Raw genomic sequence first — 16,981 nt, forward strand, 5'->3', positions numbered from 1 at the left:
TAGGGAATAAAATTCATAAAATTCTATCAACAGGTGTGGTTATTCATGGCTGAAAGGTCATGGTTGCGTCGACAATTTGATGAATGCCTTATTCCAAAGTAAAGTACATTGTGGTGATAAATATTGATGAAATTATTGACATATTGCTTGACATATTGATCAGTTATCTCGTCCTACGGTGTCTCACCACTGGGCCACAAGATTCATTGGCCTAAAACGAGTCCTAATGTATATAAAATTGACATAGAAGGACGAGTTACCACCACTATGATTGCTTAAGGGCGAGCTGAGCTCTTAAAGTTTGCCTTGTCAGGTAATGGGAGAACTATAGTTGTGTGACTAATGTAGTTTAGCTCGTGATGTGGACACCATGCATTAAGTCTAACCCTATATGTGCGTTACTTGGGTAGAATGCAGCGTCAACCAAGGTAAACAAAAACGTACCAAACTTGTTTTATTGCCCACCAAAATAGATTTTGCCTTTACGAGACCTATTGGCTTTGGTAATGTTTTTATTTGACAAAAGATTCTACACAGCAGAGCGAGCTGCTGTGCAACATGGCTTAAAGTAAACCAAAAAAACACTATGACTGGTCAATTCCGGCCGCGCCAAAACGATGACCACAGTGGCCGGCGGCCCGCGGTGCTGTGCAAAACATCAGGAAAACTTTGTCAACTCCTATACGTCTGGCATAGTCGAAACCTATTGGCTCTCCCAATGCTTGTTCTACGCCCACTTTAAACACGAGACCAGCTAGCACGAGTCACGTGACGACTTTGTTGCTGTCAACGTCACGGTGCCGCCGGTGGTGCGCTTCCTAGTGGTGGAGGGTACATCACATGACCGTGTTTAAATCTCTCTCTGGTTCGCTATTTAGTTGTGGGGACTGGTGGCTGCAAATGGCGGATGAGCAGCACGGCCTCCACCAGCAACGCAGCCCCGATAAGGGCCTCAGGGGCAGCGGGGAGCCTGCGGCCAAGAGGTCCCGAGCAGATCTGGTCCATAGGAGTGCTGAGGAGTCTGCTGGAGCTATAGGTGCGTGTTTGTCACGCCGGCTGCAGGAGAGGGAGTTCCTTGAGAGAGATACGTCCGCCACCCATCGCAACGATCCTTCGTCGGAGGCCGGCCAGGCTCCTGAGCTTAGAGGTGAGCAGGATAGTGCGTACGTCCAAGTTTACCCGTCTTTCCAGGTGCACGTTTTACATTTACTGGGCTGTCCTTGTCGATGTATAGCGTCACGTGTACTTACTTATGTGTATTGTTGAAGTCATTCAAGTGCCAAGTATGCGGAATGAGGTAGGAGCAAGACTTTTAACCGAACTATTCTTGCTATGTCTCAGACCCTCAAAAGTGACCGAAACGCGTCTTTTCTGGACCCTATTTTCAAATCCTTCATTTTACAGGCAAAAACTCTGTTCGGTTTGTAAAAACTCTTAAGGATGTAAACCGTTCAATCCCAATTTATCTTTCACTTGTTCTACCTCCTCTTGCATTTCCTAAAAGTTTGCTTTTTCCATGTGTTGTCTCTGTAGTTTTTCCTTCTCTTCACCATAGGACACTTGTACAGTGCGACCTACGTACTGAGTGAGTTGGGGAAAAAAATGGTCTTTCGTGGCGCGGCAGTGCAAGTTTCTCTCAATGCATATTAGTGGTTCATTAAGAATCTCTAACTTTCTTTCGTCTTCACCTTCATGTAATTGAATATAAAATATGGCGCATTAAATGAAAAATGTAATTTGGGTTAATTGGTGGAAATATAATATCGCGTATTATGAAACCTGTATTAATCGATGTACTGCAGAGCTCTGTCTGTAACCAGGGGAAAACTGAATTGAAAACTGGTTGGTGCAGTGGAGACTAGTGACTTGTTTTCGTGCCACGAGGTCCCAGTCTGTGACAGAAAGCACTATGACTATGTAAATCATTATTTTAAACTTGCATTACACACAGTATAAGAGAGGCTGCTACGAATTGCACAGAAATGTTTAAGATAAAAAAAAGTGTTTCCAAAATATGTATTTATAGTAATACACAGACGGTACCTAGTGTAAATTATTTTTATTACTGTCTTTTAAAAGCATACATTACCCAGTTTATCTGGTAACTCCTTGCAGTACTACTCAAAAACAATATCTGTCTCATTAGGAATCTTCAAGTGATTCCGTCAATTTAAACCAATATTGGCTTCTAAGCATCCCTTATATTTAGACTTTGACCAGTTGCGCACATATTGCTTTTAGACCAGAAGGGACGCTGTATAGTTGTCTGCACCTCCCCGGATTTCTCAGCACTGGAGGTTCTCTGCTTTGCACTTCAGTGGAAAGTTTGCAACTTTCTGAATTTACCGTCCATTGACGGCTATCTTTTTAAGTAGTATGGGAACTGTTTGTCCAAAATTAAGCAACTATGGGCATGTCCTGCCTCTCAGATCATGCCCACTGCATACAGAGCAATGGTCATGTATGACAAATGTGACTACCATTTTATGTGAATGTATTGTAGAGCGGAGCCGCTGTCAAAATGTTGACAGCCGCAAAGGAAAACAAAACGCTGTGTGTCTAAATGTTTAGAGATTGTGTATATGAGAGATGTCTGGCAAGGAGATGGCAAGTGAAGAAAGTATATGTAGAATGGCAGTGAAGTAGAAGGAGATGGCGTGAAAATCAGATGGTGAATTTCTGAAAGCTGTAGATCAAGAAAGGACATAAGGGTGTAGCAGGATGTGAGATTACAAAGTAAAATGTTTATGGATGGGCAGGAGTGAAGAATACTACCTCTTCCGCAGACCATGGCAATGCTTAATTTTAGCGCATTTTATGAATAGAAACATTTTCATTTTTAATTTTCCTGGGAAACTTATTATTCACTTATATGAGCCCAGTATCAATAGTTGACAAAGCTAAAAGGTAACAACGATTTTGGATGCAAACATTTCTCAATTGGCATCCAAACTGTGGTCCTTGATTTTTGGCACGTGCACTGTCATAGGCTAAAGACCCTGTTTGGCTCCAGCGTGGTTCTAGGTATTCAACATGTTCCATATTACACTGACAAGGAGTCGGACAACCTGCTCCTTCTTCACTATACTGAGGATGGGCTAAACATGGATTTGAAGAATGCAAGTGTGCTGCGCACATAACCAGAGATTAAGCTAGGCTTGCCACCTGGGCCACAAACGGAAGAAAGTGCCTCTTTCACAGTAATTGTGTGATGGGTATTATAAGAACTTGATTGTTACAAATGGGGTTTATGGTTGGCAAGGGTAGGCACCACAGCCAGGCAGAATCATTCTAGTTAGGGCATGTAAGTTACACACCAACGATAGCCTCTGCTCACCCCGGTAGCTTGGCACAGAGCAGTCGGGCTTATCCTTCGAGGTCATGTGAAAAGCGTTAGCTCAACACACTCCCACCAGTGACACAATCAATAAACCACAAAAGAGACTCCACAACAAGTTATGAAAAAAAAACACTGTATTGTATAAAAGGTGTAGACCAAAACGGCACAAATTTGTGGTACTTAGCCAAACAGGCAATAGTCAGAATATCATCATCTTGAGTGCAACCACAAAAAAAACATTTCCACATTGTACATGCCATAAGCATCACCCTTCCATTGCACACTAGGCAGATCCTGAAATATGTCTTTGTTTCCGGGTGGGATCACAAATATATGATGAGGCATCCGGTCTGGTGACACGGAAGGCACAGGTACACAGTGGTGAAATGTGAATTGTACTCCAACAATGCCTTGTACACGAAGGCCATCGAGAATCTGCACTTTTTAGAAAATATTCAGTAGCTGGGGTTCCCAGTGTAGCGTACAGGTTCACCTGCTGTCCTACTACGAGAGATACAGTGCTCTAACAACCATAGTAGGCTCAGAGGCACCTTTTGTGCTTATTATATGTAGTATGGTAAACTAACAGTCCCTCAGGGGAACCTAGCTTGAGACCTCCTTGGGCACTCTCATCGTCCTACCATCAAGGTCAGTGGGGAGGGGAGCACACACACTGCCTCAAGTGCTGTGGGGAGACCTTGCCCACCCCATGTGTGTCAGAATCTGGAGACAGCCATCCACGTCCACCCAGTGCAGCTGGCGACCTCAGCTTCCCAATCAGCCGTCTGTTGCTGGCAGTGTGTCCGGAGCCCTCAAGGGCTTCCGGGCTTCCTGGACGGCTGTTTTTATCCACAAGAGGTGGCCCAGGACTGAGGAGCCTCCCCATGCTTCCTTGTGGGGGCTGGCTCTTCAGCTTTGGCATTTCTGTCCTGCCACTGTCACTGGTTGGTGTGTCTGGGGCATCCCGGATGGCTACTCCTCCCTGTGAGGCTGCCCTCCTGGATAAACCTTTCAGCCACAGGCTGGCTTCTCCTGTCACTCCCCCAAGTCTGGGTTGCGACAGTGACTGCACCAAAATCTGTGCCTGCATGTACCCTGGGGGCACTAGTTGGTGAACGCCTCGTCCACATGCATCGGACGGTTCCAGGAGCTACTGCGTGATTCCTCCTGCTCCTCAACGGCAGGGTTAGGGGGCACACAGGGTCACAGGCCCCACCCTGCCCCCTGGACAATCACAGCATGCCCCCCACCCCTACATGCTGATCAAGGGGGTATTGTCATTCACAACGTGGCGCTCTGGGATAAATGAAGCGCCCACCAAGTGTTAGTCTGTAGCCCACAACGCGCTTACTGTGTGCTTTGCATAAAAACATATGGAGCCTTAGGCAGTGTTTCTCATTTACGGGGAAGAGTCCCAAGAGGCAACATACAGCGCACTCTACTCGCTACCTTCAGGCACCAGTACAAGTGTAAAGCGCTCCTCAGGCGCTATATATATATATATATATATATATATATATATATATATATATATATATACACACAAAAAGGTGCGCTCTTCACATGTCGGTGCCTGCATATGGGAAGTACCTATTCCCGTCAATAATATTCACACCAGTTTGACAATTGAGTCAAAATTGCGGCACTCACAGGATTACAGCAGGTTACTTTTATTTCATGACAGGACCCCAAACAAACTAACACCAACGCGTTTCGACCCTCACGGTCTTGATCACGGTAATTAACCAATCCATTACAAGCACTATTTATACTAATCCTCTAAGCCATGCCCTTAAGTGGCAATCTGGGAAATGTAGTCTATACAATGGGTATAACTTCTAAAGCCAAACACAAAGCCTATTACACCCTAACGTGTGTTTCATATACAAACAAAACTAAGAAATAAATAAAAGAAAGACTTAGTGCACATAAACAATACTATTGAAGCAAAATGGACCGAACATAACAACAGCTATAAATAGTGCTTGTAATGGATTGGTTAATTACCGTGATCAGGACCGTGAGGGTCGAAACGTGTTGGTTTGTTTGGGGTCCTGTCATGAAATAAAAGTAACCTGCTGTAATCCTGTGAGTGCTGCAATTTTGACTCAATTGTCAAACTGGTGTGTGTGTGTGTGTATATATATATATATATATATATATATATATATGTATATGTGTGTGTGTGTGTGCGCGATTTCCTATTTTTTTTTTTTTAAATTTTTTTTGGGGGGGGCAGCAAAGGCACAGCAGTAATCTCACACTAGCCACTGAGAGAACCCTTTGGGGGGCATACAGGGCCAAAAAAGATAAGATAGCACACAACACAGTGTTCAGGTGGTGATCTCTCCGTGTGGGTCCACATAACTTGGAAGTCCAGAATTAGAGAACAGAGTGGCAGCAGAAAAACATGCAGAAAAACAATCCTGAGAAGTCCTTTTAGACCACCCAGCAGACACCAGGCAACAAACGGAAGAGCAGTCCTGATGAGTCTTTTGTGCAGTCCAGTAGTCCTACTGGCAGAGGTCCGGGTCCCAGTTCCAAAAGTGCTCAAGAATCAGGGGTTAAGCCCTTTCTTCTTATACTAATAAATGCCTTTGATCGGGGGGGGGGGTCACCTCAAAGAAGTCCGTTCAAGTCAAGCACAACACCTTTTTCAACCTATCCCTGTCACCAGACATCAGTAGGGGGTAATTGGTACATTGTGTGAGGGCAGAAGACTAATAGTATGCAGATGCCTTTTCTGTCACACCCAGCCCCTCCTGTGTAATGGCCGTCTGGAAAGATGCACCAAGTGGAGCTGTCACTGATTGCAGTCGGGCTACAAAAGCACTAGTTTATAAACACAGAGAAATGCCCACTTTCTACAATAGTTAAAAATATCCAATTTAAACCAATAAGCCGGATTACTCAAACATGCTCACGCTATTCCTCATTGAGCAGAAGATACCACCTAGACCGATGTCAGGGCATTTCCAGTGCAGTCCTATTAGAGGAGCAGTGCTCACAGTAGTGAGAAACTAAATAGGCTGTTTGTCACTACTAGGACATGTAGTACATAAAGACATATGTCTTACCCTTTTCATACACAACATCCTGCCCATAGGGCTAGCAATTCTTGAAGAAAGTCATAAAAGTGCACCCAAGGCATATGTCTTTACATTAGTGTAGTTTAACATATTTTATGAACTTAGAAGAATTTACAGAAGTAGACCAGTAAATCATACTCCTAGATAGTATTTGTGAACTGTATTTTAGCACAAGCAAAAATGCATGTGTAGACTTAGTCATGTGAAAATCTATTGATAGTTTACAAGTTCACTTGCTCTCCAACCGAGGAAGACGCTTTACTTATGCTCTAGTCAGGGGTAAATGTCCAAATATGCAAATTAGTAGGTTTGCACAGACTCAGAAGGTCGTTCCAACTTTGGAACTATTGCTTACTGCTACCTCCAGCCCAAGTATGTAGATCTGTGGAAAGGTGGCAATATGAGTACGTTGCTTATAATAATGCCCTACTCTAGCATTAGTCCTGGAATAATCAGAGATGCTGGTATGTAATGAGATTACTTCCATAATTTGTCACTGCACTACATGGCACCAAAGGGACAAGTAGTTGTTTTTACTGGACAGAATTATTTATAAAGCAAACTGCCCCATGGACTAGTGGATATTTTATGAAATTCCACACCCCTACTGGAGTATTCCCAAATTGTATAAATTATGGGACCTTTTAGTGTTTTGTGGCATATGCAGTTAATACTTTGCTACCTACCTATGTTCCACAGTCTCTCCGAGTTATACTTTCAGTGGAAGTATGTAAACTGTATTAATCGGAGACAGGATGAGATTGCGAGGGACTTCAAGGCTATTTGGGCCTCTGTCTCCTTCGTCTGGCTCTCTAAGGTCTTGTTCACAACACAATTATAAGGTTGTAAATCGATCTGACATGTCTAGTACTAATGATTTGTAGATTCAAGAGATCCGGTTTCTACCTAGTTGCTCCATTATCACTATCAGTTCTTGGCAGTTGTTTTCAGAGGTAGATTTGGCATTATTTTTGTGGGGTGTGGGTGCATGTCACAGTTGCAGATATCTATAAATTTGAATTATTTAAGTAGGAAATAAGTCGATTAATTGCTGTAAGGGTCTCATGTGAAAATTAGCTTAGACCTCGCTCAGCTTCGATATGCCAATTAGATCGCATAGTTGCAACCAGTTTAAGCCTGCACCCTGAACAGAGCAAGTCCAATGCTTGGTGAGAATTCCCTTTGGCTAAATTGTTCTTAAAGTGATGTGCAGTTACTGGGTATTCTGTTAATGATGGACAGTGTAAGGGGACTCCCTGTGCAGTATACTAAGGCTAGAGGTTTAGGTCCTTCTAACAGGTTGATTTCACGTTTGATAGCTTGATTGTTTATTTTGCAAACATCCAGTGTTTGATTGAAATCAGCTGTGTTATTACTGATTTATTTGTTTTGGATGAAGATGCTTAGGATTACATTGGTCCATAAATATTTACTGAGTGAAGAATGTCTATCTGTGGAGACACTTGATTGAACTGTGTATTGGTAGCTCTGTATTACGTTAAAAAAAAAAAAAAGGGGGGTGAGGATAGATAGATAGATAGATAGATATGTTTAAAAGTATGTCAGTTAGTTGAATATGTGGGTGATGACAAACGTTTTGAACTAAAAAGAAAAACACAGAAATGTGCCACTTTGTTAGCTCTGATAACTATGACTTCATATTACATAATTCATGAAATGTTCTGACATCATTGATAATATCAAGGATGATAACTTCCAATTAGTGTGCTAGTTTGTTTTATAGTTAACATAGAGGCAGGTAGCTACCATATTACTTTTTACCTAATTTTGTACAGCCTGTGTTCAGGTACAGTTTGTAAGTATTTACAAAACTAATGTGCTTCAAATGCTTCCTAGGTGTGTAGAGGTGTTGGACATGCTATAACTCTTTGTATTGAAGAGGAACTTGGTGTGCAGATGACAGCTGATGACTTCTGTCCAGTATGTCAAACAAGGTTTTTAGACACTGTGGAAAAAGTTTACAACACAGCAAAGATTCTTCATAAATCATATTAAGTATTGTACGCAGCCCTTATTTATTCGACCAGCGTGGTGGTAGTTTTAAAAAATGCTCCTGCCTGGCAAGAGCTAACACAAGCTTCCCTGCTCATGCCGGTGTGAGCAGGGAAACTACTTATCCCCATGGGTTGGGCTCCCCGGGCCACAGTACGAGAGTCAGGGAAAGGGGTTCCCAGGGCCATTGTAGGCTCAAAGCAGGGGGGGGTGGGTAGGCCCCAGAGGATGGGCTCCTGGAAGCTTTCAGTGGCTTATGGGTGGGGGCCATGTGGCTCCCCTCCCCGAAAACTAAATGTATTGGCCTGGGGGTTGAGGGGGGCTGGTGTATTTGAAGGCTTTAGGGAGAAGCACACCTCTATCTTCAGCATTTCAGTCCTGGGTGCACTGTCAGGGGCCCGTAATGGCTCTGGGAGGGAGCACACAAGTAATGTGGCCCCATGGGTGTGCTCCCTAATACCTATAATGGCTCAGGGAGGGCATGGCCACTCACCCTCTCCCCTTAACTAAACAGTGTGGCACCAGTGGTTGGATCCCCAGGCCTATAATTGAAAAGTGCAGTCCCAGCTGCCTTTGACTCTTACTCCCTTTTTTCCTTCCCCCCCCCCCCCCCCCCCCCCCCACCCCCCGTTCAGTTAACACAGGACGGGGTACTAAGTCCTGTATGCTGTAATGGCAGCCAGAAGCAGTGTTGCTGGCAGGCAATTGGTGAGCTCAATTGGCTCAAGGTAAATAAAGTTTACAGGGCCAGTGAGAATGCTCTTATTTTGAAATTGGCACTCTTGCAAGAGTCTTGCGGACCCAATTGTCATAATATCCAAATATTTTTGAAGCTTCATTTCGGACTGGATTTACAGCAAAGCACAATCTGCTGACTGATCTAGCTTCCTACCAAATTTGGTATAGTTACATTTAGCATTTCTTGCCGTAGCCCTGCCTAAGTCTATGGAACATGCATGGGAGTTTGCATTTTTGGGACTCCCTCCCCCTCTTTTTCTCAGCTCCCCTCTTGATGGATCACCTCGAAACCTTTCATGTACAAAAATAGAACCTTTCTTAGAAAGTTATCAGATTCGTCCAATGGTGTCAGTTATTAACATCACTAAAATTGCATTTCCAGTGGAAAAGCTGACCTAATAACTACCCAGTGGCGACTGACACTTGAGGGGGGGGTGTGTGTATACATAAATATATTGCGTTCTGTGAACGACACAACTTATCACACGATGACCGCGTGCAAAACCTTTGTCTTTCCAGTCAGGAATATCTTTTCAAGCTTGATCTCAACACAAATAATCATAGAACAGCCAACGTATGTTTCATGACGGAGCGCTTCTTTAGAGCTGGTAAATCAAAAGACATACACAAGTATATTCATAAATCAACCAAATACAACAGCCCCCAAAAATATTAATGTGTATATACAATTGAAATACATGAATGACTCTTATACTTGTAAATGATCCCAGAGAATCAAAGATACAAAAGAGACAATAAGGCTCGATTTAGATCTTGGAGGAGGGGTTACTCCTTCGCAACCGTGATGGATAGCCCATCCGCTGAAATCTAAATACCATAGAAAACAATGGTATTTAGATTTTCGCAAACAGGATATCTGTTACCGATGCGGCGGAGTATCCCCTCTGCCTAGATCTAAATCAAGCCCATAGTGTCTGCCGGTCATTTTGAACTAATGAAGTGAAAATAAAGTCTAAAAATTGACTGTACAATATGTCCTTGAAGTACAGTACAAAAGTATAAGGTAATTCAATGGAAAAATAACCAAATACAGAGTATAAATTCCTCTTCTAGTGTCTGAACCAATTTATCATCAAGAAGCCAGAGGACAACAGTAAAAAACATTGTATAAGATAATGAAACCTTGGTGTAGAACTTAACCCCTATCAAAGGTAGAGCACTTGAATAATCCAACCAATCCTTGCACAGGTTTAACTGGCAGTGTTTTGAAACTAGCAGAGGGTATGACCCAAAGGTGCCTGTCGCGATCTCATTTCTTATCAATGTTTATTGACGACATACCTGTCTCCTAAATGTTGTTAAGATATTCCAACCTACTCAAAGTATAAAACTTTGTACCGACCTAGTCATAATGGTTGAATCTTCAAGGAATATATACAGCGAAACAGTCAAATTACACTATCCAGATATGAACCTACCAATATTCTCCCTTTTTTTTTTTTTTTTTATGCATGAGTAATTCATTACACACAGGGAAGAAGAGAACTCCTGTACAGAACAGTATGTTAAGAATAAAGTGATTTGTGCCATAATACATACATATGAAAGAATAAAATACATACCATTTCACTGGTAGAAATGGCAAATCCTTGCAAATGCTAAGTAAGACAGAACAAACGTCCTCTTCCATGTGAATCACTTTTTGTAATTATTTGTTAATTTTATTTATTTCCAAACTCCATTTATTCGGTAATTACCAACTACCTAGAACTGACCCAGTCTCTGAGCAGACCTCCTATTACCTGCCTCTTAAGTCTAGCCTTCCTTACCTTATGTTGGTATAGTGCAGTCTCTAGATGATGTATAAAGAGGAGGCGACCCAACCAATGCTGAAATGATGGGGGTTGTGGGTCCAGCCATGCAGAAGCTACAAATAATCGATAGACAGCCATTGACAAATAAAAGATTGTTGTCCTACCACCTCTGATATTCCTAAAACCATAATATCAGGAGTGAGTTCCACATCGTGCTTTACAACCTCTTTTAAAAACTGTTAGTGATTCTAATCGTATACAAGTAGTGAACATATGTATGAGATCTAACCCGACTGCCTGACATCTCGATCAGTGCGTCCCCACTGTCCCCCCCCCTCCCCCCACTTAACTATTCTAGATGGAGTGAAACATAAATCATATATTGTGTTTTATAATGCTGTCTGCAAAATAGTACAACCAAGTTTGAGGAATTCATAAAACTTAGCCCCTCCGGCCCGCCAGTTTTCCTGCATCAAAAATCTCTAGCAGGTATTTAAAAAAATAAAAATAAATAATCCCTTTGCTCAAGTCCAGTCCTCTCACGGAGGTCCTCAAATGTTCTCATCCCATTTCCCTCATAAAAATCTCCTAACCGTTAAACCCCCTGTGAGCTCCATTTTGCTATGCATCCATCCCTAAATATCTTTGGGAGGGAGGGGTTATTGTGAATTGGCGTATACAAGTTAAACCTACTGAGTCCTGCTTTCCTCTGCCAAGGGTGCCAGCATTTTAAAAGCGGCCTCTATCACCTTAAACCACACTTTCCTATAGTAATTGGGCTCTAACAATGCCAAGAATTCACCATTAGAAATCGGGCCAATTAATAGTTGATTCAATATTTGGTGAATATCCTGCCCCTGCCACACTTGGTCTGCTTGTCATCAACAGGTGGGCATATTGAAAGGCGGCTGCCAAGTTTTAAATTTTGTAGAGACCGTCCCCCCTTCTTCCTGGGTAGTCAGATAATTTCTAGCTCTTCTGATCTTAACATACACCCAAACAACTCTTATTAGCTGATCCATTGCTATGAACCATGACTTTTCAGAGTCAAATGGGATTGCCCAGAACAGATACAGAACCTTGGGAATGAATAGCATTTTAATCATATTTGCATCGCCCCATTATAGACGTGCAGATTGTTCCACCGACTAAAGTCTTGTTTAGCTTTCCCCAAAATCCTACGGGTGTCGCAAGGCAAGTAACTATATATTCATTAACCACCAACTGGGTTTTACCTCTGGTCAAAAAGTACCCAAAAAACTCTCAAATTGCATGCCACCTTTTCAGTTTCCCTTAACCCCTTCGCTCCCAGGCCTTTTCCCCCCTCAGATGGCAGGCCTTTTTTTTTTGGGGGCGCTATTTGGGGCAGGGCACGCTTAGGCCCTCATAACGTTTTGTCCACATAAGCTACCCATGCCAAATTTGTGTCCTTTTTTTCTAACATCCTAGGGATTCTAGAGGTACCCAGACTTTGTGGGTTCCCCTGAAGGAGACCAAGAAATTAGGCAAAATACAGTGAACATTTCGTGTGTTTTTTTTTTTTTTTTTCTTTTTTTTTTTTTTTTTAAATTTTATTTGGGGGGGGGGGGGGGGGGGGTGTGGAGGGCTGCAGAAGAAGATTTGTGGGTTTTTTTTCCCCTGAAATTGGCATCAGCAAAGGGTTTGCAGTGCTAAACTCACCAACTTCCCAGCTTTCAGGAACAGGCAGAATTGAATCAGAAAAACCAATTGTTCAACATAATTTTGGCATTTTACTGTGACATATCCCTTTTTTAAAAAATTTTATTTATTTATATATATATATATATATATATATATATATATATATATATATATATATATATATATATATATATATATATATATATAATTTTTTTTTTTTATTATTTTTTTTTTGCTTTCAGCCTCCTTCCAGTCAGTGACAGAAATGGGTGTGAATCCAATGCTGGATCCCAGAAACCTAAACATTTCTCAAAAGTAGACAAAATTCTGAATTCAGCAAGGGGTCATTTGTGTAGATCCTACAAAGATTTCCTACAGAAAACAACAAATGAAATAAAAAAATATTGAAATTGAGGTGAAAAAAACCTGCAATTTTTCTCTACGTTTTACTCTAACTTTTTCCTGCGATGTCAGATTTTTTTAAAGCAATATACTGTTAAGTCTGCTGGACTCTTCTGGTTGTGGGCATATATAGCGCTTGTAGGTTCATCAAGGACCCTGGGTACCCAGAGCCAATAAATGAGCTGCACCTTGCAGTGGGTTTACATTCTATACCAGGTATACAGCAATTCATTTGCTGAAATATAAAGAGTGAAAAATAAGAATCGAGAAAACCTTTTGTATTTCCAAAATAGGCACACGATAAGGTGTTGAGGAGCAGTGGTTATTTGCACATCTCTGAATTCTGGGGTGCCCATACCAGCATGTGAATTACAGGGCATTTCTCAAATAGACCTCTTTTTTTTTACACACTTTCTTATATTTGGAAGGAAAAAATGTAAAGAACGACAAGGGGCAATAACATTTTGTTTTGCTATTCTATGTTCCCACAAGTCTCCAGATTGATTGATTGATTTTTTTTTTTTTTTTTAATAAAGGTACCTCACTTGTGTGGGTAGGCCTAGTGCCAGCAACAGGAAATGTCCAATAACACAAAGTGGACATATCACATTTTCTCAAAGAAAACAGAGGTGTTTTTTGCAAAGTGCCTACCTGTGGATTTTGACCTCTAGCTCAGCCGAAATGGCCTAATAATTCCAATTCGGGCGCTGGAGGGAAGTCCTCTGAGGTCGTTGACGTCATCAGACGCCACAGGGGTTGGGGTGGAAGAGGAAGCGATTTCCCCTCTCTGGTCTCAGCCCAGGGGAGTGGGGTGCTCGGCCATCTGGGGGAGCGCTAGCACCGTGTGCCTGGACGAGAACAGCTCATCCGGGGCACCCAAGGGGTTAAATCCTCGTCCAAGATTAGCTGTTTAAAACAGCTACATCATCTACATGTGCTAGAATCTTTGTGTCCCATCCTTAGCAACTTACTGGTGTGATGGCTGGATTATTTTCTAGCTGCCAGAGCAAGGGGTCAATATACAGCACGAACAAAACTGGCCCTGGGGTACATGTACAGCCCGGCCTAGTGCCTTGTCTGATTTGTACAATGTCAGATTGACCTCCCATCAATTGTATCCCAACATTCGGATACCTATAAATAACTTTTAGTGCTGCAATAAAATTACTTCCCAGTCCATACACCCCCAGAACTTTCCACAAATAATTCCAGTTGACTCTGTCGAAAGTCTTTTCTGCATCTAACAGGGCCACTGCCATAGATTCCTTAGCAACGCTGGTCGCATCAAACCGCATAAAGACTCTTTTGATGTGGTCAGTGGCATCTCTTCCTGGAATGAACCCGTACTGATTGTGTGACTAATTTCCTAATAACAGTAGATAAACGAGATGCAAAATTTTTAGAATAGATCTTGGTATCACTATTTATTAATGTAATGGGCCTATTTATTAATGTAATGGGCCTATATGAGTTAGGATTTTGCGATGTTTTTAGGTTTTTCTGACATATTGTGTTATCAGATGCCCAGGAAGGGGGAGATTTATTACCTTGTTGTACCTGAGTAAGGGGTTCTAACATTCCAGGTAGTAATGGAGTCTTAAAGTGCTTATAACATTTCTTGGGGGACTGCATCCGTTCCTACGGCTTTCCCGATGGGTAGCCCTCTAATCGCCTCCTCTAGTTCCTCCATCCTGATCTTATCCCCAAATGCCTCCTGTTCGCCCTGAGTGATTCTTCCTACCTCTTCAGTACGTAAAACAAATATTCATTGATTGCTCATCCACTGGAGGGGTTACCTTCTAAAGTTCTGCATAATACATGCAGAAAGCTTCCTTAGGATCTGAAACCAGCCTTTCCTGTTGGTCTTTAATTTCTCTAACAATACCAGTGGCTGCTTTCTGGCGAGCTCGTACCGCTAAGAGGTGCCCAACCTTTTTGATAAATTTACAACAATCAATGCACCTTGAGAGGTACTTTCCCACCACCCTTTTTGCGGAGATTTCATTAATTGCTGCTTTGGCAATAGCAGTCTTCCTTAAGGCAGCATAAACATCCATAACCCCTTCAATAGCTAGGGTAAGTTGATTTTTTTTATTTATTATTTTTTATTTTTTTATTTTTGCCCCTCTAAGCTTTGGGTATGCTTCTCACTTCTTACACTAAAGCTTAAAGTTTTCACGTATCTCTGCCTTTACAGCATCCCATACAGCTTCCACTGTAACTCCCTGAATGCCATCCACAGGTTCCCTCCCACTCCCCACGACCGTGCCCCACCAAAAAAAAGTATTAACTAACACACATTGTCGTTGAAACTAGGTTTCCTTTTTGTCTCTGCTCAGCCTTCTGCAGATTCTGCAAATTCAATTCATTCCGATACTCTTTTTGCTTGAATCTCAGAGGTAAATATTCTAGTTCTTCCCCTGATTATAGTTTTCAGGCGTGCTGGGGCCAGCAAGGAGGCCCCCCTCCCCCCTGCATTCTGATAGGGCTTGATCAGCTGTCACCTGCATCTGCGCTTGACAGTAGTCTGGTCAAGTTTAAAAAATAAAAATAAAGTTATATTGTCCACACATCGTGGAGCATCAGGGCAGGCCTTTTCAAAGATAGCTTGTCTTAACAAGAAGTTACCGAAAAAACAAAATGGCTCTTGGATGTTTGGACTTAGGGCTATGTTCTCTCACTCGCCTGATTGGGGGGAAACGGATGAGCCTTTTGCACTTCCACCTCCCAGTCCCATTTCCTGATTTTTGGGAAGGCTTTCTGTAGGAGATTAATCCTAAATGTCCTGATATTGTTGCCCTTCACCCCTTATTCTATGCCTAAGAAACGCAGATTATTTCTCCTGCCGTTAATCATAATCTTCCAGCGTCCACATATCAGTTAATTGCCCTCCTTGTGTATCTGTCTCCATTATAGAAGCTCTACTTTCCATTGTATTTAGTTTCTCTTTGATTTCCCCTCAGTCTTAGCGACCTTCTGCACCGTGACCTGCAGCTGTTTAGTAGCCATCTGGTCCCTCCAACTCTGTCTGGATTTCAGTTTGCAGTTACTTTATCGTACCATATATCAGTTGTAACATTGTTTTATCTGTGCTACCTCTACTGCCTGTAGAACCATGCACACTGGTCTCTCCTCTGACATCATTGGGGGAATGAGAGTCTCAGGACCCTTCTCTTGACTAGAGTCTGATTCCTGAATAGTCCCATTTGAAGGTTGCTGCAATATGTCCTGAGGCTCTTGTCCCAGTTGTTGAGCCAGATCTCACCTTTGTACATCTACGCTGATGGTGCTGCTGTTTTATTGTAGAGCCTATAGCCGATGATAACTTGTCGCAACTTCTGATGAGAGACTTTCTTCATCTTCACTTTGGTTACTGCCACTACTAATGGTCTCAGAATCTTGAGTAAGTGAATAAAACTTATCTCCTCCATCCTTACACCAGTCCATATTCTTCCTGTTCCATTCAGTCTTTCCTATCTCCGCATCCTGCCCTTCTGCGAATTGGGCTCCATCTAGAATTGGCTCATTTTATTTCTGGTGCTGGTTCAGTTGAGAGAGAGAGAGATTATTTATTTATTTATATATATATATATATAACTCTGACAGTTTATCAGCAGTAGCTTGAATACAGTCTTTATAGACTTTTTTTGTGGCTGTATGCTTGCCGCACTGGTGGCTGCTCCAGTCAGATCTACTAAACTCCTGGTTTCGGCTGGCTGACTCGCCACCCAAAGATGTAACTTAGCCGCCTCCGAAAACGCTCCCTGAGGACATGACTCCAGCCAGAGATAGCTCCGCCTTTTAGCTTTGTCAGTTCCAAATTCTCTACTGCACTCGTTCACGTATCTTCAGACTGGGTGGAGAGCCTTGCACTTCCATTCTCTTGTCCCCCACTAGTGAGAAAGTTAGTGATTAGCAGGTTGTGGCCTGTTCTTAGATTTATGATCGGTTTGATAAACACT

General features: G+C 42.3%; 1 protein-coding gene across 1 annotated transcript in view; it reads left to right on the top strand.

Moving 5' to 3' along the window:
* The first annotated feature begins 838 nt into the window (after positions 1–838).
* The window catches only part of SIRT1 (sirtuin 1), a 496,870-nt gene continuing 480,727 nt past the window's right edge, over positions 839–16,981 (top strand). The window contains exon 1 of the mRNA XM_069240513.1: positions 839–1,147. Coding sequence (XP_069096614.1) covers positions 841–1,147 — 307 coding nt within the window. The 5' untranslated portion in view covers positions 839–840. The remainder of the gene's footprint in view (positions 1,148–16,981) is intronic.

Source organism: Pleurodeles waltl, chromosome 6 (genome assembly GCF_031143425.1).
Source record: "Pleurodeles waltl isolate 20211129_DDA chromosome 6, aPleWal1.hap1.20221129, whole genome shotgun sequence".
Taxonomy (NCBI): domain Eukaryota; kingdom Metazoa; phylum Chordata; class Amphibia; order Caudata; family Salamandridae; genus Pleurodeles; species Pleurodeles waltl.